Raw genomic sequence first — 24,190 nt, forward strand, 5'->3', positions numbered from 1 at the left:
ACCAGGTTAGGGATAGGGAATGATGATAGAGCAGAGCAGTGCTAAAGGGTTCTCTGAGAAAATGACATTCGAGGCATGACTCAAGTGAAATGCGGGAGCGAGATACTGAGCGTGTTTCAGGAAAAGGACAACCAACATAATTAAGCCTCTGAGGCAAGAACAAGTGTGGTCTGTTGGAGGGATGGCATGATCAAGGGGGAAGATTGTAGGAGACAGGTCAGAGAGAGAGAGAGCCTGACTGTGGTGACTGGATAAGGACTTTGGATTTTATTCTGTCCAAACTGTAATGGAAAGCTATATGAAGGTTTTGAGCAAGGGAGTGTTAAGATTTGATTGATCACATTTTAAAAGATCACCCTGACTACTGTGTATCTTTGTAAATAATTCATACACTTGGCCCAAAATGGAATAATTTCTTTTATACTCTTCTACAAAGAATTAACTGATACATTAGAAACTGTATATGCTATGATCAGCATTTGAAATTATTTCTCTGCAATACTTTCAGTCTATTTTTACCAAGTTTACATCTTAAAAATTGATCCTAGTGATAAAAAATTATCATATATAATTTTAATGCTGGGTACTACTGATAATACCCACTTTACTATTCAATTTCTTTAGAAAGCAGATTTTAATGGACCTACCTGTAAGACCCATCATATCTAGACATAAGAAACTGCCATACAGAAAAGTTTAAATAAAAGTTAAGGGGTTGTTTGAGACACCTGGGTGGCCCAGTCAGTTGGGCATCCGACTTGATTTCGGCTCAGGTTATGATCTCAGGGTTGTGGGATCAGCCCCACATCGGTCTTTATACACTTATCGGGGAGTCTGCTTAAGATTCTCCCTCTCCCTCTGCCCCTCCCACCCTGTGTGTTGGGGGGGTGGCGGCGCACGCATGTGCGTGCGCATGCATGCTCTCTCTCTTTCTCTCTCTAAGAAATAGATCTTAAAAAAAAAAAAAAAACGGGGTTGTTCAAATCCCATATATTGAACAAGGATCTTGGATTGCTGCTGGAAAGAACTGTGTGTGTGTGTGTGTGTGTGTGTGTGTGTGTAAAGTGTGAAGCAACTGGCATAGGCAGGATTCAGATACCTGATTATCTAGAGAAATGCATAGGTCTTGAGTTTGCCAGTCTGATGTAGCCACTGACAGAGAACTCACATCTATCTACCATCAGTGTATTTTAGGATGAGAAATCAAGATCTAAAATGGGAAAAGAGTCTAACTTCTAAATGCAAGTAGTTATTTTCTGTAGCATATTCTCTGTATCTTTGAGAAATAAAAACGCTAGCAGACTTCATAAAAATGTTTCTCACCCATGGATCTTACCCATTTTAGACAACTTTCTGAATGTTTCCATTGGTTTTCACGAGCCAGTCATTTTCTTCTACCTTTACAGTAGTTGTTAGAGGTCCAAAAGTATCACCGACATACTTTTCCCAAAAACCTTTGTATAGAGATCTTCTATGGAATACAAGCTACTTGACCATCTCCATTATCCTGGACGGCAGTGATCCTTATCTAAACTTGATAGTTTTTTTTTTTTTTAAGATTTTATTTATTTATTTGACAGAGAGAGAGCATGAGCAGGGAGGAGGAGCAAAGGGAAAGGGAGAAGCAGCTCCCCACTGAGCAGGGAGCCCGATGTGACTCGATCCCATGACCCTGGGATCATGACCTGAGCTGAGGGCAGACACTTAACCAACTGAGCCACCCAGGCGCCCTAAACTTCATATTTTTGATAAGTGCAGAAGGTAGTGCTTTATATCTGGCAATCCCAGTACAAGGAAAAGAAGTATTCTGTAGGTAAGAATTTTCCATCCTGGAGGGATCTGAATGATATGTTATTGCTAATTAGGTTATGCAGTTAGAACAGTTTTCGCACTACAGAAAATTGTAAAGGCGGTTTCCTACCTACCAAGACTTGTGAGAAGACCATTTTCTATCGTGCTCAGCTGATTACATGTGGTCTTATGCAGTGTCATAGTTTTCTAAGAACCACCGTTTTCTGCTAGTGTAAGAGATTTCTAGCATAACTAGAACGAGATGTTGTGTACAGGCCCAAACATCAACAGCTTAGCTTTCATTTCAGATGTGAATATTCTCAGTATTTACTGAGTCACAGCTGCCTGATTTATGGATTAGCTCCTTGATGAGCCTGAATCCATTTGAAGCATCAGAATCCATTCATTCACTATTTGAAAAGAAGAGTCATTAGCCATGAGCAAAAGAGCAGTTCACCTCTGCAAGGGTCATAGATACTGTCTTGTCAAGACCCAGGGCAGGTACATGCAGACTCCTAAGTTACTATAGCCTTAGAATGCCCTGCTTGCCAAAATGTATTTTATTTCTGTCATATGGGTTCCTAATAAAAACATTTTCCTGGCTTTTTTAATAGTCCAAAAGTGAAAGTAGGGGCTCCTATCAGTTAATCTGGAACTTACCTTAAGAGCTTGTTTTTCCCCCCACATTTGGTCCTCATCTCTAAGGGCAGTGATTTAAGAGTAATGGAAAGTTGTTTCCATGAGCTCTTACTATCTGTCTGTATTTCATGTTTCCTTGCAGCTGGATTTGATCACGGATCTTTTGGGCACACCATCGCTGGAAGCAATGAGGACGGCTTGTGAAGGCGCTAAGGCGCACATACTCAGGGGCCCTCATAAACAGGTAAATGGGAGGGTGGGGCCTGTAGTTTGTAACCACCTGGACAGGACTTCTCTTCCAACAGAATAATGACTTGAGACTTTTGAAACAAAAACATGACTTACATGTTTTATTTAGTCTTTATTTCACAGTCATAAATAAGAAAATGTTAAATATTTATCAAACCAAATAAAATATCATCGTTCCCAATGCTGTGGGAGAAAGTAAATGCTTCTGTAGCATTGTTGCTAAGAAATGACTCCTGGCTTTTTGTCTTCTGGTCTTTGATGTGTCTGGGAAAAGTTACTGGGGTGGAGCTTTCACTTCAGTGCCGTGTATATCAAGATGTCTTTTCTAAATAGTGAGCCAAAATACCTGGTTTCTCTTATTCCAACCAGGAATATGAGGCTGTTTCCATTGCACTCTCTTACCACTCACACAGAATCAGGCTTGAATGCTTGTAGAAAAGAAGTATGAAGAGAGACTGCCAGATTTGTACTGATCAATATTGCTTGCAACCAGACACGTCACTGGTGAGAAAGACAAGAAGATAGCTAAACCACCTGTTGGTTTAGCAGCATTTTTTAGGTGGATAGAACAGCTTACTGATGTGAAAACTGAGCAAGAGAAATAGTTTTCCTCGGAACAACAGACTGAAACAGAAAGAAGACTTGATCAGGAAGACTCGGCAACTAATTATCATGGGCTCTGCCTTGGTTTCTTTTAAATTAGGCATTTAGATGATCTGATTGATCATTACATCTGATTGATCTAAATGACCAAATGACAGACCGAGTTTGATACTCCTCTCAAATTACCAGCCAGACATTTAGGCAAGGCCTTGTGCCTTGCCCTTGCAGTTTCTCTCTGTAATTCCAGTGTGACTCCAGAGCTCCATTTTCACAGGCATAGGGGGCAATGGGTAAAGTGTGTTCTCTTCTAAAACCAGCCTGAACTAGAAAAATAGAGATGTTGACGCTGGTATTTTAAATAACTCCCTGCCAGTTTTATCTTTCTGTTGCATTTAGTTTATAAACTGAAATAATTTGAGCCCTAACTCTCTTAGAAGAGCACACAGTAAGTCTTAACCTAGAGGAAGCTTCTATATTAATGGAAGGAACTCAAAAGATCTATTATGTTCTATTTATTGGCCATTATCAGGAATATTAAAGTAATTTATCAATAATTCATGGTAAACGTGTCCTTGGAACTAGCAAAATAATTTTCCTCTTTTACTGACCTTAGGTCAGTAAATCTTTCCTGGCTAAAGGTAGCCAGTAATGAAATGTGATTAAGATCACATACCCTGGTGCCACCCTTCCATCTCTAGAGGAATTTTAACTATTGCTAATGGTTGCCAGCTAATTAATCCTTTGTGTCAGAGCTGCTAAACTGCAGCTGAGAGAGCAAGGCTTCCTAAGGAGTTTCCTGCCTGCCTTCTAGAACAGCTCAAAAATGTAACATACTGCACCAAAGGTAACTATGCTCTCCTTTGAGCATTCCTGACAAGTGAGTCCTTTACCTACTAGAAATTTTTAAAAATCTGTTAGTCGTAAAAACCTAGAACTTTGAACTAAATAAAAAAGAGTTAAGTATCATATTATTGTCTAAAACAAAGGAGGGAAGAAAGGAAAATTTAAAGTCCTATGTTTATTTAACTAGTTAAATAAGATGTTAAGCAGAATTTTTTTCTATACATTTTTACATGAATCGGCCTTTTAACAGTAATGCCTCTTAGAATTTATTTTGTTTATCATTAAGTTTAGTGATGGTCTTAAGAGAGCACCACAGTAAAAGTTAGGGATAGCCCTGGCTAGTCTTGGTATTGGAATGTTTTGTTTTTGTTTTTGTTTTTTCTTTAGATTTTATTTATTTATTTGACAGAGAGAGAGACAGCAAGAGAGGGAACACAAGCAGGGGGAGTGGGAGAGGGAGAAGCAGACTCCCCGCTGAGCAGGGAGCCTGATGCCGGGCTCGATCCCAGGACCCTGGGATCATGACCTGAGCCGAAGGCAGACGCTTAACGACTGAGCCACCCAGGCGCCCCTGGAATATTTTGGTTTTGAAGAGAAGACTGGTGCGGTGGAAACAAATTAGGCAACCATTTTCCCTCAAAGGCTAGATACACTTTGCACAAAACTTTTAAAAAGTCTTTTTTTTTTTAAGATTTTATTTATTAATTTGAAAGAGAGAGCACAAGCAGGGAGGAAGGGCAGAAGGAGAGGGAGAAGCAACTGAGCAGGGAGCCACATACAGGGCTTGATCCCAGGGCCATGACCTGAGCTGAAGGCAGACACTTAACCAATTGAGCCACCCAGGTGCCCCAAAACTTTAGAGTCTTATCTTTAGATGCTTTTAACCAGTACTAGAAATGGTCTCCTGAGACAGGTGTTCATGGTCTTTGAACGGTAACCCAGGTAGATTGGTATAGAATAAGGTTATGCCTACCATATGTAATTGAATGTAAACAAACTTAGCATATTACTTAGTTCCAGTTTTCCCCCAGTATGGAAATTCAGGTTTTCATCTACATTTGCTAGTTGATCTTTATACCACTACTGCTCTCAAGAGAAGTTAGCAGAACCGTGAAGCTCTTTACTTAAACCATCAGTCAGACTTGACTTTTCCCCTTCCTACTCTCTACTCCTTCCCTTACCCCATGATGCATATCCTTTATGCCTCTTGTTGGCCTGTCAGCAGCTGCTTGAAGGTATCTCCATTCACGTTTTACCTATTTAGAGCTGAGATCGGAAGACACATACATACCCACACACAAGTATATTGGTGTGTAGCCACTTGGATATATTTTTTTAACTTTAAAAGATAATAATTTGGTCCCAAAATCAGTATATACACTATAGCTTGTGTAGTTCTGTACATCATGACTATTCTACAAAGGGCATCATTCTTAGCTCAACATCCCACACCACATATATGCTCTGTTTATATTTCTTTGGTCTGTAGTGATGAAACGTGCAGGCTGTGGTGGCAGTCTCAGGCTTACCACAGTGCACAACATGTTGACAGCGTCCCAGGAGTTGTATGCTACAGTTTTCAGACAGACTGAATGTGAATCCAGCCTCAACTGGTAACTCACTTTGTGATCTTAGGTAAATTACTTAACCTCTGTGTGCCTCAGTTCATCGATCTATAAAATGGGAATAAAAATGGTTCCTACCTCATTAAATTGTTATGATGATAAAGAGATAGTACATGCAAGGAGAGCATAGAATAGTGTCTGACGTTCTAAACATGTAATAAATATTAATAAATATTACCAATTAAAGTTATCACTCTAAAATGGTAGCTAAAGCTTGTGATGATTTTTTTATATATATAACATGATGATCAAGTGGAGTTTGTCCCAAGGATGCAAAGATGGTTCACCTAGAGAAAATTTATTAATATATTTTGACACTTTAAGTGAGAAAAATCATGATTATCTCAGTTGATGCAGAAAAGGCATTAGATAAGGTTCAGTCCTTTTTATGCATTACCATGATAGAAGTTCTTTACAAAAACCTATAGATAAATTTATAGATAAATATATGAACAAGGCAGAATGAGCTGTATTAACACATTACTAATTACATGAGATAAAAATGCATGCACACAGAAAAAGCCTCTAACTTCTAGAAAGGACTCAGAATTCTCATTGAAGCTGCTTAGGCTATTGGAGGTCTTCACAGGGCAAGCTTTACCTTACTGTACTTACTCTAAATTACTTGATATAAGAGTTAGATGAACTATATTTAAACTCATGAGGAATACTTCTAAAATTTCAATACAAGTTTTTGAGTTTGGACTATAAAAAGAAAAACTAAGCTTTTTTTCAAGTAGTTCCCACTTAAGTAGCTACTCAAAGTTAGATGGAAATAACCATTCTTTACTACTAATAATCATTTCTAACAATAATTAGAAGTTTGCTATGTACTAGTCGCTGTCCCAACCATTTCTTGTACATTAGTTCATTAAATTCTCACAGCACTATAATGTACCATTTGCTCCTTTTTACAAACAGGAGATGAAGGATTACAGAAGTCAAATAATAAGCTTAAGGTCATAAGCCAGATCTTAAAAGTAGGTTTCTCTACTTCTAAAACTTATGTTCTTAGCCAGTATGCACTGCCTTACACATACACCTTCACAGCAGATTTTTTTATTAATTTCATTTGTACATATGCAAGTAATATGTGAGTACATGTAAAATAAAAATTTTACAGTTAGTCATCCGTAGCTACCCCCCCCCACACACTGTCCCAGTCACCTCTGGATTAGAGAATATCTTCCCAGACATATTTTTCTATGCATTTATTTATATATATTTGTACATATAGAAATACATACTATCGTTTGTTGGGACTTCTTAAAAAAATATAACCATACATATACAAAGGGAGAATCTAATTGCTATTTTCTTAGAGTTGCAGATTACTGTCTCAAATTAATTTTCTTGTGTGGTTGATTAATATACATATTCCCATATAGTGTATCAGTCAGGACTCTTTTTGGGTGAAACTCAATTAAAACTGGCTTAAACAAAAAAGGGTTCTTACTGGCTCATGGAATTTTTTATATGAAGTTGTTGGGCTACAACTGACTCAGGCTTTGCTGGATTCAAGTAGTCAAGTGATGTTCCGAGCCAGGAATCTGACTCTTCTCTGTTTTGTTTTCCTGTGTGTTGGCTTCATTTTCAGACAGGCTTTCTTTTTCCCTGCGTGTTTGTAAAAATGGAACCAGCAGTCCAGGCCTATGTTCTACTAGCATATCAATCCTTCAGGAAAGAGCTTTCCCAAATAGATAGAAAAAGTATTTGGAAGGTCTCTGATTCCGTTATGAATATGTTTGGTTATGAGCAATAGAAAATCTTGCTTACAGTGGTTTAAAGAAATAGGGGTTCATTTTTTTCTCATATCAAGAAGTCCAGAGGTAAGCAGCCTGGAGCTGGTATAGCAACTCATCAAGGACCTAGTTTTTTTTCTTTCTTTCTGCTCTGCCATCTGTAGAATGTTGATTTCATACCCTCTTGCTTATCTCCTCCTGGCCATGAAATGGCTGTAGCTTGAAATCATATTCACATTCAAAGCAAGGAAATGGAGGAAAGAGGGAACACTAGTAGTATGTGTCTCTTTTATCAGGAAAGGATATTTTCCCAGAAGCCTGCCTAGCATATTTCTGCTTACATGTCATTGTCTAGAACTGCGTAATATGTAACCTCCCAGATGTAAGACAAGCTAAAAAAAAAATGAGTGTTTTCTGTCTTGTATAATAAAGGTAGGTAAAGGAGAAGAGGATTGGGGGGGTATGTGTTGGATTAGCCAGTCCATTGGCTGTCCCCCGTTTTAGAACATGTGTCTTTCCCAGAGCCAGTCAACGTGTTCAGGGCAATACTTCGTTCAATTGGCCAGGCCTGGGTCAGGTGCCCATCCTTGGAGTTGAGAGATTGAAATCAAGCTCAGCCACTTGATATTTGAGTGAAGAGGGAGTGGTTCCCCAAAGGTCAAGGAATGCTGGGCAGACAAAAACACCGTTTGGTATTTTTTATTTATTGTTTCTTTCCTACAACTCAAAATCTTGGATGAATGCAATCTTAGCTGCCATGGCCCAAGTACCTTTTAAAGTAGATACTTGTTGGGGCACGTGGGTGGCTCAGTCAGTTAAGCTGCCAACTCGTGATTTCGGCTCAGGTCATGATCTCAGGATCATGGGATCAAGCCCCACATCGGACTCTGCACTCAGCACGGAGTCTGCTTGAGATTCTCTCTCTCCCTCCCCCTCCCCCCCGCTTGCTCCCTCTCTCTAAAATAAATAAATAAAATCTTTTAAAAAAAGGAAAACAGGGGCGCCGGGTGGCTCAGTTGTTAAGCATCTGCCTTCAGCTCAGGTCATGATCCCAGGGTCCTGGGATCAAGCCCCGCATCGGGCTCCCTGCTCAGGGAGTCTGCTTCTCCTTCTCCCACTCCCCCTGCTTTTGTTCCCTCTCTTACTGTGTCTCTCTCTGTCAAATAAATAAATAAATAATCTTTAAAAAAAGATTAAAAATTTTTTAAATTTAAAAAAGGAAAACAAAGTAGATACTTACTGAGGCACTGACCTATTGGTAGGATTGAAAAGTCTGTTATCGGCCCTTAGTCCTTCTGTTCATCTCTTATAAGGTTTAGATTTTCCTTTTTCCTCAAATTGTTCCAACTAATTGCAACAGAAATACATGTGATATTTTTGCTAAAGTGAAAATAGTTCTGTCTCCTGACAGGAACCATATCTTACATTTAATAGATTATGTTAGAGAGTTCATTCAATTCAAACTGTTTTTCAGGTCGGGATTTCTTTTATATAACCCCAGAGTGCTCACTATATAGTGCACTGCACATTGTGCATACTTAATTAGCATTGCTGACTGATGATCACAGCTTTTTTGCCGCTAGCTGAAAACTTACAGGACAGGACTCTCACAGCCAAGCCAGCCTAGCCAACTCTATTGTGGTGACCAGCACTCTGCACTTGGCTTATGATGATTGTGACATATCATTTAGGGCCCCTCACCCAGGCCCAGAAGCTCATCCTTGCTTCATTTCTCTGGCAGTTAATCATAGTCATTAATGGAGTACTCTTTATAACCCTTCCTGTCCTTGTGATTCAGCACTGGCACCCACTCACTTCTACATTGCTAAGTGGCTTATAAACTTGCAGAACAAACAGAAAATGGACCAATGTGTCTTAAAGGGGAAAAAGTAATGGGTGTGAATGTTGGGGGAATTGACAAAAACTTTTTCCAAATGAAATATTTAGGGCATATTTCTAAGCATTCTGTTTTTTCTTTTATTCAGATTGATTCGGTTACACTTGATGAGAAATATAAACTTCTTATTTAGTTCTGATACTTTGTGCCCAACTGGTTTCAACCAAAATGGCTGGTGAATTAGAGGGGAAGAAAATGGAATTAGACATTTGGCATCTCTAGTATTGTATCTTTCCTGTGGAGCCAGTGCTAGGAACTAAATTATTAGTGGTTATCTTTCTGGAGAAGTGTTGGCATAACTGAACTGACTTCTTTTTCTCTGTGCCCCTTATTTTTTTTTTTTTTTTAAGATTTTTTAATTTATTTATTTGACAGAGACACAGTGAGAGAGGGAACACAAGCAGGGGGAGTGGAGAGGGAGAAGCAGGCTTCCCACGGAGCAGGGAGCCCAATGCGGGGCTCGATCCCAGGACCCTGGGATCATGACCTGAGCTGAAGGCAGACGCTTAACCGACTGAGCCACCCAGGCGCCCCTGTGCCCCTTCTTAACGTGCAACACAGAAACGCAGAAAAGGAGAAAATATAAGATGACTGGCAGTTCCAGGCTGTGGTGAAACTTAGCTTTATTATTAGTGTGTTTGTTAGGGTGTAATTCTATAAAGAAAGATAAGATGGGAGAGGGTGTAAAATTTCAGGTTGCCTTAACATCCACTCATTTGATTTTCACAAGCTCCTCACATATCCAGTTGTCCTCATGTCTTAACAAATTTTGCCTTCTAATTTGTCCTCTATTCTCCATCCTCTATAACTGTTTGTTCATATGTTTTCCTTGCCCATCCAAGACCCGATATTCATCTTTGTTGCTCCAACACCTAGCCCAGACCCTGGCATTTGGTGGATGGTCGATGATTAGCAGTGCTTTGGGTCGGTAGGCTGGTCTGTGCCAGTACAGTCTAATAGATGAGAAAGCTGAGGTTCTAGTGATTGACCTGACTCTAGTGATGGCAAAGTTAGAGTTGGAACCCACTTGTTCAGTGCTCATCCCAATGTTCTTGTCCCTAAGCTATAACACACCTCCACCACAAAAATAGGATTAAGGCTGGATTCACTTAGAAAAGAGGGTTTCCTGGCTGGCTCAGTCAGTGGAGCATGCGACTCTTGACTTCCCGTTTGTGGGCTTGAGCCCCATGGTGGTGTAGAGATTACTAAAAAATAAAATCTTAAAAATTATTTTTAAAAAAAGTGGAAAGGAAAGAATTGCTTATGGTGAGATTTTGGTCAGTAAGAATTGGCTGGAATTTGGCTGCCAACCTGCATAAGCCATTGAAAAAGACCAGCTATTTGCAGTCAAACCAAGAATCAGAATCTTTTTTTTTTTTTTTAAAGATTTTATTTATTTATTTGACAGAGAGAGGGAACACAAGCAGGGGGAGTGGGAGAGGGAGAAGCAGGCTTCCCTCAGAGCAGGGAGCCCAGTGAGGGGCTCGATCCCAGGACCCTGGGATCATGACCTGAGCTGAAGGCAGATGCTTAATGACTGAGCCATCCAGGTGCCCCAAGAATCAGAATCTTTAAGAAATATCAAAGTACTTCATTTTACACAATAAAGAAATTCTTAGGGAAAATATGTAAATTAAGTTGTAAATTAAGATCTCTTCTCCACACTCTCCACACGCCACTCCTTGACTAATACAGATAATTTCAGGGCTACCATAGACTTACATATTTTTAACAAGAAATAACTTCTCTATCTGCAAACAAATATTTGAGTGCCAATTGTGAATGGGTTCTATGCACATAATGCTTTTTATCTGTCATAATCCTATCGAGTTTCATACAATTTTAGAACTAAAGTGAACTTCAAAGATCATTTAGCCCAACCACCTCCTTCTCTGCTTAAGGATACTGGGATTCTGACGTGTTGATTTATCTAATCAGTTAGTGAATTAGAGCCCTCATCTCATCTTATCTCTGTTTGTCCTTGATCCTACAGAAAACTTCTATAAGGTGAATAATTCTCTCCTGATGATTCTGAGACACCTTGCTGCTATTCTTATTGGGTTTTACTATGTGGCTTTGTTGGAAGTAGGCAGACCTGTAAGACAGAGTTCACATACTTCCTTTGCACAGTTTCCGTGCTTGACTTTGCATGTGCCTATGGTTTTAAATATTTTTGCCTCCCACTTCCAGGCATGTTTGGTCTTCCCTTCTTGCCTGAAGGGAAGGTATAAGGTATAAGGCTAAAAGCAGTACCATATTTACAGGATTAGCTTTCATTTTTTGTAGGCTCCTTTGTGAGCTAACCTATAATAGGTAATCCTGAAATATAAAATATTCTACTGGAAGTCAGTGACAGTTGCTGCTTGTGAAGATAGGTTAATGAGGGGAATACCCATTCCCTTTGAAGTTAGATGTATGTGCACACATCTTAGCTTGATACTTGTAATAAATTGGCTGTATTCCATATCTATATACACAAGACTCACATATTTTAATTCTTTATTTTTTACAGCCATCTCTTCCTGTACTTTATACCCTGTCTAGCCAGGCTACACATGAAGCTGTTCATCTCCTTTGCAGGATGTTGGTCTTTGATCCAGTAAGTAGTGTTTATTTTTATATTGTTTTAATGAATTAAAAATACATGTGTTCTAAGAAAAACATCCTGGCTTTAAATAGCTGAGCAATGTAAAGAATGACTTTTCAAAAATAAACTTCAGTCCCGTTTCATGTGTATCATCATGCTCACTCATTGCACAGAAGTTTGATTATTAACACATAAACATCTAGATGAAGAGAAATAGGGAACTATACCATCTTTATTTCTCTCAGGATTTGAAAAAAGAGTTTGACACCAAGGTAAATCAGGAGAAAAGAATTTTAACATTCTTGGGGAAAAATCTGCCCATTACATTGCATAAGGAACTGTTTACTCATTTGGTGGTTGAGATGGTAGCCTTATCAAATGCCATTTCTAGACTTGACTCTTCTGAGACAAAGTTTAGGTCTTCATTTATCTGTTCATCCAAAGACTATTTATTATTCATCTCTGTGCTGGTAACTATTGCCAAAGAAGACTCAAAAATGAAAACATTTAGAAAAGAACATCTTACTTGCCGAGAGTACAAGGAAGTCCTCAAGTACAAAACACAACAGGTATTTAAAGGGGAAAAAAGCCGCAGAAGTACCATTTATGAAGTTTACATTGGTATGTTCATAATGAGAAAACAGCTACATCTCGGGACAGAGTGAATTTTTTGTTCATTTGGTGTTTATTTTTTGGTTTCCATTTGTTTGCTTCAACATGTGAGGTGCCTCATGATATGGGAAGCAAAACAGAGTGGCGCTTCTTGTTTCCATACCCTCCTTGTGGTCAAGCTCCTACCATTAAGGACTGTTTCAACTACATAACTTGCTCAGTGAGCTAGTGATTTAGTGTCATTAGTTTGATTTTTTTGTTTTATTTGGCAAGTTTATCTACATAGCTAAACTATGTATACAACAGGAGATGTTAGTACATAAAGACCTTTTACATATTTTTAATGTATCTTTTGTGGTTAACAAAATTAGAACCTCATGAACTTCAGGCTTTAGAGGTCATTTCTGTCTGCCTCTAGAGGATATTATAAAGGCCCTGAGGTTAAATTTTACTTTTATGTGTCAGAAATATGTTACTCTCTTTATTCTGTTAAGATGAGGGACGAAGAACCATGTGATTCACCTGTACCAACTTTCACTTGCAATAGTTACAGCTATAAGGTGTCCTATTTCTCTGAGATCCCATGATTACTAATGATCCTGACCTGCCAGGAGTTCATAATCTTTACAACCCTAAGGCTGGAATTCCTAAGCCATAGAGTGGATACCAAGCTTGAGAGGCTTTTTAGACATCAGTTCTACACATGAAATGTCCTTTTTCCTTAAGAGTGGGGTTGTCACACCTAATTAAAACGAAACTTTTGGTGTGCTCATAGTTATACATTAGATTTATCTATAAGAAGGAGGTAAGATTTATCTGGTTCAAAAAAAAAATGGAGGATAGATTCTTATTGGACCTATGCAAATAACTACATGGTCATTTAAAAAAAAGAATTCCATTAAGGCACCCCATGTAATATTTACCCATTTTTATCATTGTCTTATAGGACAAGGCCAACCAATATATATTGTTATTTATTTACAGAATCATTTTAAATTGGCCTGATGCTTTTTTAGTTTCTGACTGATATTAAGGATTCTTTTCTTTCCAATTCTGAGGGTTCAATTAGAAATAGATACCATTTTTAAAGAGTGTTTCATTCTGATTTAACCTGTTAAATTGAAGGCTAGCGATACATTAAGAAGAAAGAAATGAGGTTTTTAAAAAATATCCATTAAAAATAGAACATTAACCATAATTAAATCAGTTAGTCTGAGTTAATTTAGTCCAGTTAGTCTGAGATAATTATTTAATTACTTTATTGATCTTGGGTTAAGCAGTCTCCTGCCACATGTCTGCTCCTGGACTGACACATTCCTGGAAATCCTGGCTCAGTTACTTGGTTTAGTCTAGGTGATGGTTGTCTGTGCTGCTAATATCAGCTATACCCGTAAGTTTGTATCCTGAATTCAGTAGTCAGGAGTACCTGGTGTAACAGTCCTTTACTGAGGTTCTTGTGACGTTTCTCATGGAAAATTTAATTCCTTAGCTTGTAGTAGAAGCCTTTAGGCAAATATAAGGAGAAAGCAGAAACCACTAGAGGATAAGTTTAAAGGGCTCTGGTTCTTTTATTGTAACACTATCAATAGTATTAGAAAGGATGGGATGTAATAAATAATCAGTTTATAAAGATGTAATTAACTATTAACTCAAATAGTGAAGGCATTAAACAAACCTCCAGAGACTTTAATTTATCTAAATGCAGTGAATAGTTACAAGCAATATATTTTTAAAGCACAACAATAATTATGAGGAAGTTAGACAAAATTATTCGCTTTTTTTCCTCTTGCCAAACATATATCTATTATTTTGCATATACATCTTCCTATCATCACATATTCTTTTATACTCTTTACAAAAATACATATTACTTTACCCAGAGATATTTGCATATCTTTTTTAACTGTTTATTGATGGCTCCTCTATAATGTATTAATGAAGAGCCTTTGTATATTAAAATTATGTTGTCCAGGTATCCAAAGACTGTTTATTAACTCAAATTAATTATTACCAAGGTTTTAATGTTTAACTAAGAATCAGATTAAAATTTAAGTTGACAAATTAAGTCCTTATAATTGTAGCATTCTAAAACTGATTTATTTTTAGAAACACATTACCTATTATCATTCATCTAATGTAGTTGAACACATAATTTTGTAATTCTGTAATCTTATACAAAGGGATATTAGTTTATCTGACCAGCAAAATCAGTAGAAAAAAAACTAAATTCAAAATGATTAGGCTTTTTGTGGGAAAACAAACCCAAAACTTATAGAATATTGTGGTGGCATTATTTGTACATGGCAGTAAAATCAGAAAGAAAACAGAGATATTTTAAAATTTTTATAACTATTAACTCAGGCTGATTTGTCCAGAGTCACCTTGCATAGTAATATCACATGACCTCTTTATCTTATACAATTATATATGAGATATTAAAACTTTTAAGTTAAGAGAAATATTTTGCTTTTTACTCTGTAACCTACTAACCAAGAGTATTATTTTATTTATTTATTTTTTTTTTTTTTTAAAGATTTTATTTATTTATTTGAGACAGAGAGAATGAGAGAGAGAGAGCACATGAGAGGGGAGAGGGTCAGAGGGAGAAGCAGGCTCCTTGCTGAGCAGGGAGCCCGATGTGGGACTCGATCCAGGGACTCCAGGATCATGACCTGAGCCGAAGGCAGTCGCTTAACCAACTGAGCCACCCAGGCGCCCCCACCAAGAGTATTATTTTAATTCATGGTTAAAGCTTTATTTAATCTTTGAGTTACAGTTTTTTTTTTTTAAGATTTTATTTATTTATTTATTTGAGAGAGACAGAGACAGAAAGAGAGCAGGGGGAGGAGCAGAGGAAGAAGGACAAGCAGACTCCACACTGAGTGCAGAGCCTGATGCAGGGCTCAATCCCAGGACCCTGAGATCATGACCCAAGCCGAAATCAAGAGTCAGATGCTTAACCGACTGAGCCACCCAGGCGCCCCTATGAGTTACAACTTTAGCAAGAAAAAATTTCTAAATAGCCAACATATTTAGTACTTAAGGAAGAATAATGTTTTAAAAATCTTTTCAGGGCGACTGGGTGGCTCAGTCGTTAAGCGTCTGCCTTTGGCTCAGGTCATGATCCCAGGGTCCTGGGATCGAGCCCCACATCGGGCTCCCTGCTCCATGGGAAGCCTGCTTCTCCCTCTCCCACTCCGCCTGCTTGTGTTCCCTCTCTTGCAGTCTCTGTCAAATAAATAAATAAAATCTTTAAAAAAAAAATCTTTTCATTTCTTTGTAAATGTCTTTAATGTGTTGATTGGTTCTAAAAGCCAGTTAGAACAGGAGTTTGCTCCATTTGCTTTTTAAGAGATCTCATAACATGATATATTAACTCCCTTCAGGAGTATACAAAGTACTTCAATGTGTTTGCTTAGAAATATTTTTTATTTGTAAAATGGAAAGTTTTATCAGTTCTTCAAAACTAAAAGAGCCAACTCTGATAAAGCAACAAAATCCAAGAAACAAGTATCCACATCTATTATAAATGTTGATCAGTTAAACAAGGTATGTACAATATGTAATTAAGAATATATATGACATGGGGCACCTGGGTGGCTCAGTCAGTTGCATGTCTGACTCTTGGTTTCGGCTCAGGTCCTGGGATCAAGCCCAGTGTTGGGCTCCCCCGCTCAGGCAGGGAGTCTGCTTCTCCCTCTCTCTCTGCCCCTCTCCCAACTTGCACTCACACGTGCGTGCATTCTGGCTCTCTCAAATAAATAAATCTTAAAACATATATATATATATACACACACACACATATATGTGCATATGTGTATATATATATAGGACATAATTAAGCACCACTAGGTCCTTCCAAAGAACATTATTGAAAATCTGAGTAATTTTGTGATCTCTTTCTCAATTTAGTAAGGCAGTTTTTCTTTTCAGTGTTCATACCCATTACAAAATGACAGTCTTCTTTCTTTAGCCTTGTTTCAGAAGTTCTAAAGAGACATTAATTTGTTTAGAAAAATGAAAGTTGATCATTGATTGCATGCTAGGGATTTGATTTACTTTTTGTTCAAAGGCTTCTCTTAGGTAAGGTACTTTAGAGGACCCCATGTTGGTGCACACAGAATGAACAAACACAGAGCTTGCTATTAGTAGTTGGGATAACACCAAAATCTTTTCAACCCTGCATTCTAGAATTTTAGGAAATATCAGAATCCACAGACAAAAAAACTAACAGGAAAACCAGGTTCTGAGAGAGACCCAATTTCTCACATCTGCCACCTGACAGAAATGACTTAATGGTCAGATGATAAACTTAAAATCCAGATTCAACCACTGCTGCCACCAGTGTGTTCACGATTGGCCATGCTCAATCAGAAACAGAAATAGACTTGTCCAAGACCCAGCTGTAGTGTGCAAAAGCCAAGGAGCTCTGTCCCTCACATGAGACCGGCCAGAGGCACTGAGGACTCCAAGGGGCCCAGTCCCAGGCAAAATGTACTGTCAGCCAGCTTGTTTCCTTTGGTTCTGATAATAGACCTTTATCCCAGTGGAACCTCCAGGAATAGCTGGACCCATTTAGAAAAAAAAGAAGAAGCTTACTTCTAAGAGTGCCAGCGAGTCAGGCTTCAGAAGGGTTGGATCACCAGATATACCATATGACAGGTAGTGAAAGAAACAAAACCAAGGTTGTCAAGTTTACAGTCATCTGTTCATGGTGGATAAACAGCAGCTTTCTTTTGTGATTATCATATCCTGAAAAGTCATGACATGCCTTTTAACATCAGCATAGCAAAAAATTAGATAAAAGTGTTTTTTTGTTTTGTTTTGTTTTTTTTAAAGATTTTTTATTTTTTATTAGAAAGAGAGAGCACAAGCAGGGGAAGCGGCAGGCAGAGGGAGAGGGAGAAGCAGACTCCCCGCTGAGCAGGGAGCCTGATGTGGGGCTTGATCCCAGGACACCGGGATCATGACCTGAGCCGAAGGCAGACGCTTAACCATCTGAGCCACCCAGGCGCCCTGAGATAAAAGTGTTTTTAGGGAAACCAGGTTTATGGGAAATATTTAACATTTTGTTATTTGGGGGACTAGAACCAGTCAGGATGATCCAGTTATTTTTGGTTTGAGTACCAAATGGTTTTGTTTTTAATTGTGTTATGTGAAGTGCTTGATTATACTGGAAAAGGGGCAGAGTGTCCATTCTTGTTCTACTCGTACTGAGTCCATCCTTAAATACTTTAAAATGTACTTATATGTCCACTAAGCTAAAAAGAGGAGCAGATTTTTTTTTTTTTAAGATTTTATTTATTTATTTGGCAGAGAGAGACACAGCGAGAGAGGGAACACAAGCAGGGGGAGTGGGAGAGGGAGAAGCAGGCTTCCTGTAGAGCAGGGAGCCGGATGTGGGGCTCGATCCCAGGACCCTGGGATCATGACCTGAGCCGAAGGCAGACGCTTAACGACTGAGCCACCCAGGCGCCCCGAGCAGATTTTTTTTAATGGAGAAATGAGTTTATGATTTATGTAAACCTGAAACTACTACATTAAGTATTCTGATCTGAAGTGCTAGAAAACCACAGGCCACCGATATTCAGATCTTGCTGGCTGTCAGAACATGGCATTCAGACCTTATCTGCTGCCTAACCCGAGCAGTTACCCATAGGCTTTTGCCCTAAGTTCAGTTGGCATTCTAAGAGAATAAAAGTTTGTAAAATTGCCACTGTGATCACATCTCTACCAAATGCTGAAACATATTTAGAAAATATAACTGTTATTTAAAATGTAAACTTACCCCTCCAAAGCATTGCATATTTAAATGTCATGGTATTTGCCATTTTTTGACCATGCATATATCTATTTCAAGGTAGGAACTCTTCAGGATCTTAGCAGAGTCACGTCTAAGTGCTTTCTGGTGGTGTCTGGTGGTTGGTTGTCCTGCGTTATATACTCCCTCTGCTGCTGCATTACCTGCCTCTACATTCAGACATTCCTCTTCATACAAGATACACTACAGACTAAGGATAAGCTGTGAAAAGCAGTTACTGTGTCTTATGAAAGATCCTGTGTGGACAGTCATGTTTATCTGTAGTGTTGATGTGCTGGTCTCTAAATTTGATTTCAGTCCAAAAGAATATCCGCTAAGGATGCCTTAGCCCACCCCTACCTAGATGAAGGGCGACTACGATATCACACGTGTATGTGTAAATGTTGCTTTTCCACCTCTACTGGAAGAGTTTATACCAGTGACTTTGAGCCCATCACCAACCCCAAATTTGATGACACTTTTGAGAAGAACCTCAGTTCTGTTCGACAGGTTAAAGGTGAGTATCTTTTTTGGCCCTCGGCCAGGCAGGATGAATAATAACATTTTCCATTATGTGGCTGTGAAAAGCTGAATCTAGATGGTGACCAAAGTTCCTCCATATGTTTATTTTACAACCTTGCATATAGCTTTTTGTCCAGGGCATATATGCCAAGAAAGCTATGTGTGTTATAAAAACACTGATTTAATATTGCATACAGTAGAAGGTCAGGCAGAGGAGCTTTTCAAGCTGACTTATTTAGTGAGTGTGACTCAAAGTAGATAATATGTATTCACTCAGTGTGATTTCACTGAATGAAACATATTGGACTTTTTTATATATAAACATGCAAATTGTACAAAGGATATAAACACCCACTGAGGGAATCATTCCTTGAATGGTCACAAGAGAGGGGAATTTCTGATAGTCTACTCATAAAATTCCCTGACACGATCTCCTATTGGGGTGGGGATGGAGGTTAATGACATCCAAAATTCTGAATGATTTTAGACATTTTAGGACGTTTTAGAAGAGTAGTCCCTGAGGTAAACAGCCAAAACTATGTGCCTAAACAACTGCAGGGTTTTTTTCAGTGATTTTCAAAAGAGCAATAATTACCAGCAACCTAGAAGATTCATTCATAATGCCAACTCTGTGGAATCACCCTCAAATTTATAGACCATTTTACTCCTCCCATGGATGGAGTTTCAAACCCATATAACACCACTTGGTCAGCGGGGTATGGAGGTTGCCTGTGTTTAGCAGCCACTGTCATTTTGGTTTCAGGAAAGTTCCACTGGATCCTGCCTGATACATGATCTGTGTGTTTGATCTAACTAAACTAGTAGGAAATGCTGTTCAGATGCTGGCCAGTTAGCTGAGAATCCACTGTTCCCAGGCCTGCAGATTGGCATGGATTGTATGATGTTTGTTTTGTCCACAGAAATTATTCACCAGTTCATTTTGGAACAGCAGAAAGGAAACAGAGTGCCTCTCTGCATCAACCCGCAGTCTGCTGCTTTTAAGAGCTTTATTAGGTAACTATATGTATGTAATTCTTACTTTCTTGTTATTAAAAGGATGCCATTGTGATTTAGTTATTTAGCATATTTCTGGTTTTATTTAGATTAGATAATATAGACAAAAAGAAGGTTTCTTCTACGAGTTTTGGCTTTAGTCAAAAGCAAATTAAAAATGTAAGCATTTGTTTTTACACTGACGCCACTTCACGGTGGTTGATTGGGGCTGGTGCTTTGGCAGTTTTGTTCGCAGATGACCACTGTACTGCCTGATCGAGCACATGCTAGGGACCCTCCCGCAGCAGCAGCGTGGCGGCCGCTGCCCTCGATGTAGACATGGTTATCTTGGCTCCCACTACCATCCCCACCACCTTAATAATAACTGCAAGCAAGGTGATTTTATAGGTATAGTGCTGGTGTATCCTGTCTAGAGTTTTGTTGAAAGAGCTTCATAGCTGCTTTGGAACCCGACAAGCCTCGTTCTCTTTGTCTCTCTCTCTCTGTCCTTTCCTTCTCAGTGTCTTTTTCCCTAATCCTTGCATCAATTAAGGTCCAGCCAGGTGAAAGAAACCACACCCAGTAATGTGGACAGGGAAAATTTAATAGTGAGAAGCATTAACTAGGAAAAGATGGTTAACTCTAAAAGGTGCATAAGAAGATTCTGGAGGGTCCCAAAGTAGCCAATGCAGAAAGCAGGTACTCCCTCCAGACTAAGGAAGAGTGAACAAGGAAGAAATTAAAATTTGGAGGAGGGCCCGCCACCCAAGGCTTATAAAATTTGGACCTCTTTGTAGAGGATATGACTGCCACAAGAACACACACAGCTTGAGGGTGGTGAAGAAACTTTGCAAAAGGTGTGGGCAGAACTGGTCCAGAGAGACCTGCTGGGTTGCAGAGAAACTTGCCGGAAAGTTTGGGTAGAACAAAACTGGGCCTTCCACGTCAAAAAAACCACACCAGAAGCAGAAAGAGAAACTGCTTCCTGATGCTCTGGCCTTGCAGTGTCCTTCCAGCATAAGCTGGGTGGCAAAGGATAACTGAGTAAGGTCTGGCTCCAGTATCACAAAGCAGGACAGAGAAGGGTGGATTTAGATCTGAGAGACCACAGTCTTCCTCCTTTCTTCCCCACCTGCCTTTCTGCCTCTCCCTTTCCCCTCTCCTCCTTGCTTCCCTTTTAATTGGCCTTGACCTGGTGTTGAAGTTGATTACATTTATTAAAGCAAAGTCAAGAATTTTTGTTTAGGGGCGCCTGGGTGGCTCAGTCATTAAGCATCTGCCTTCGGCTCAGGTCATGATCCCAGGGTCCTGGGGAGCCTGCTTCTTCCTCTCCCACTCCCCCCTGCTTGTGTTCCCTCTCGCTGTGTCTCTCTCTGTCAAATAAATAAGTAAAATCTTAAAAAAAAAAAAATTTTTTTTTAAGAATTTTTGTTTAGAATTTTTTAAATCAGGGGTGACTTTCATTTCTTCCATGTATTTTTCTGTGGAAAGAAGGAATTAGGTTGCGTTTTTACTTTTCTGTGGTTTAAAATTAATTTATTATTTTCCCCTAAGAATCAGTGACCCAGTCAGTCATGTGTTTTAATACCTTTCAGGTGCAGGTTATTCATTATCCCAAAGCAAAGTGGTTATACACACACCCTCAAGTTTATAATCTAGCTAGCAAAATTAGACAGATACGTGAAATAACTGAGAAAACCGATCTGTGGATAACAAATGCCAAATGATTATCCATTACTACTGAATTCCTATTGATAAAAGAGTGCTTATAAGGCTCATTCACATAGGTTCCCACTTAAAGTCACTGTATTTTGAGAGGCTATTTTTAAATGGATAATTCTACATCCCTTAAGGTTATTTTCCTGGTTGATTATAGACATTATTTTTTATAATACCTACCACTTACTTTATATTACAAAGTAGACATGGTGGAAGACACTTTACCTACATTATCTCGTGTATTCATCACAATGTCCTATGAGGTGGATGGCAGGCATCATCCCTTTCCAAAAGAGGAAATATGAGGGGATTTGCTCGGCATCCCACGGCGAGTAAATGATTTGTCGTCTTCAAGCCCATCACTGTTGCCTCACTTATAGATGCAGATTCTTGAATGAACAATTTGGAACGAACGTAGCTTTAGAGAAGTTAAATAAAAATCCAGAAATGGACTTTATAATTTCTTTAAAGGAAGAGAGGAAAACATGCAGCATTGACTCGCCCTCTTGCCCTTTGTGGTGTCACAGCTGGTTTCACCGTGTCTCTATTTTTTTCCAGTTCCACTGTTGCCCAGCCGTCTGAGATGCCCCCATCTCCTCTGGTGTGGGAGTGACGGTGGACGATATTGTACTACTGAAGATGTAATGTAGCTTTCCACTGGAGTCTGGGATTTGCAATTCTGGAGGTTAATCATGCTTGTACTGTAATTTTACTAATGAAGTTTTAAAGTAACAACCACTACTTGTATGATATGAATAATATTTAGAAATGTTACTAGACTTTTAATCTTGTAAAGTGGTTGTGCTTTTAGAAGAAAAATATTTTACCCAGAGTTGCACATGTTTTATGAATTTAGTGCAGCTGTTATGGCTCACCTCAGAACAAAAGAGAATTGAACCAAATTCGGGATTTGGGGGTTTTGTGTTTTTGTTTTGTTTTCTTTTTCTTTTTTTAAAATGAAGTGAGATTGTTCACACACGCACACACACACACACACACACACGAAGGACAGTCGTACATTTTGATATTTGAGCCATTCCTGAAAATTTGGGGTTTTCTAAAACAAAAGAATCTAGAAACCTTGCCTGCGACCAATCATGGAGCCACATGAGGGGATCGTGGCTGCACCTGGGGGGTGGGGGTGGGGCATGCCACCTAATGATCAAGCCCTATAATTAGCTTCTCATTAGAGCTGTGACGGTGATGTGTGCTGTCTAAAATCCAATGTTGTGGGTAGAGAGAATGAGTTTGTGACTAGGAGAGACTAAACTTCTGTTTTCCTTACCCAGTATAAATATATATATATATATTTAATCTATTTTTATTAGAAGTTTTTCTGCTCTTTCTTACATAAAAGAACCCCCCCAAGCATGCATCTTTCATGTGTGTAAATAATTCATTTCTGGGCTAATTTCAAAAGAATCCCAATATTGCTGTATAGAGAGAGAACTAGCTTGCACATTTTAGGTCTGTGAAATTTTGTGAGACTTTTCCTGCACTGGACAGTAAAAAAAATAAATAAATAAAGACAAAAACAAATTTTAAAAAATTTTAAAGCCACAAAAAAAGGCACATAGGGAATTATGTCAAATGTGTTTGTGTCCTTAGGCAAAGCTGTGGGAGTCTTGAAATGTCACAGTAGTAAATAACTTATTACTTTTTGACAAATTCTTTTTTCTGTTGGAACACTGAATTCTTCTGTGCATATGTATATATGAATACAAATTGAAGGCCTCTACCTCCTGGAGTTATACAACTTGGCTTGTTTACCTCCACATGCTGATGATGACTATTTTTTTTTTTTTAAGTTCAATGTGGAGACTTGAAACTTGAATGTCCCTTCCAACTTTTATATTAAAAATAAAAAGACAAGAAAATTGAAGATCGTTTTTCACCTGTACAAGGAATACTAATGGATCGTCTTAAAATTGGTCTAGGAAAAAACCTTGGTGTGTGTTATGGACAATTAACTGTTAAAGTTATTGTAAGTTATCTGTATTTAGCAGAGTATTTTCATCTTGAGTGATCTGAGCTGAATTTGAAGACTATTAATAAGTTATGTTTGGAAGTTTTAACTTCAATGAAGTAATTATTTGCTGTGAAAGAAACAAACATTGAATTACTAAACAAAGATGGTGCAATATCTTTGTTTTTTTTTTATGAGGCTCCTGAGAATCAACCCAACTGAAGCATTTCAATTCACTTGAATGAGAAACGTGTTTAGTATCAAAAGAGCCCAAGAAGACACTGGTGTGAAAGGTACAATCTCAGAGGTTGGTCAATTACCGTGGCACACTTACTGGTCACTTTGTACAATGTAGATTTGAAGTACAGTGGTGAAAACATTAAATGTGACATTTGAAAAAGATGTGTCATCTGTTGTCTTTAAATTCTTTTCCTTTGTTTTCTCTTCAGCACAGCTTTTATTCCTGATTTTGCAGTTTTAAGACATTTCCTATTTATATTTTTATTTTGATCTTTGAGGAAATTAGTTGTGGTTTTTAAAATTCTTCCCAGAAACTTTACATTGCCAAAAATATATCAAAAACTTAGTTAAGTAATATTAAA

General features: G+C 38.4%; 1 protein-coding gene across 1 annotated transcript in view; it reads left to right on the plus strand.

Annotated features, from left to right (window-relative positions):
- NLK (nemo like kinase) overlaps positions 1-23,990 on the plus strand; it is a 175,538-nt gene extending 151,548 nt beyond the window's left edge. The window contains exons 7-11 of the mRNA XM_032428972.1: positions 2,573-2,674; positions 11,902-11,988; positions 18,707-18,905; positions 19,831-19,924; positions 22,181-23,990. Coding sequence (XP_032284863.1) covers positions 2,573-2,674; positions 11,902-11,988; positions 18,707-18,905; positions 19,831-19,924; positions 22,181-22,235 — 537 coding nt within the window. The 3' untranslated portion in view covers positions 22,236-23,990. The remainder of the gene's footprint in view (positions 1-2,572; positions 2,675-11,901; positions 11,989-18,706; positions 18,906-19,830; positions 19,925-22,180) is intronic.
- Positions 23,991-24,190: the final 200 nt, after the last annotated feature.

Source organism: Phoca vitulina, unplaced genomic scaffold (genome assembly GCF_004348235.1).
Source record: "Phoca vitulina isolate PV1807 unplaced genomic scaffold, GSC_HSeal_1.0 scaffold40, whole genome shotgun sequence".
Classification (NCBI taxonomy): domain Eukaryota; kingdom Metazoa; phylum Chordata; class Mammalia; order Carnivora; family Phocidae; genus Phoca; species Phoca vitulina.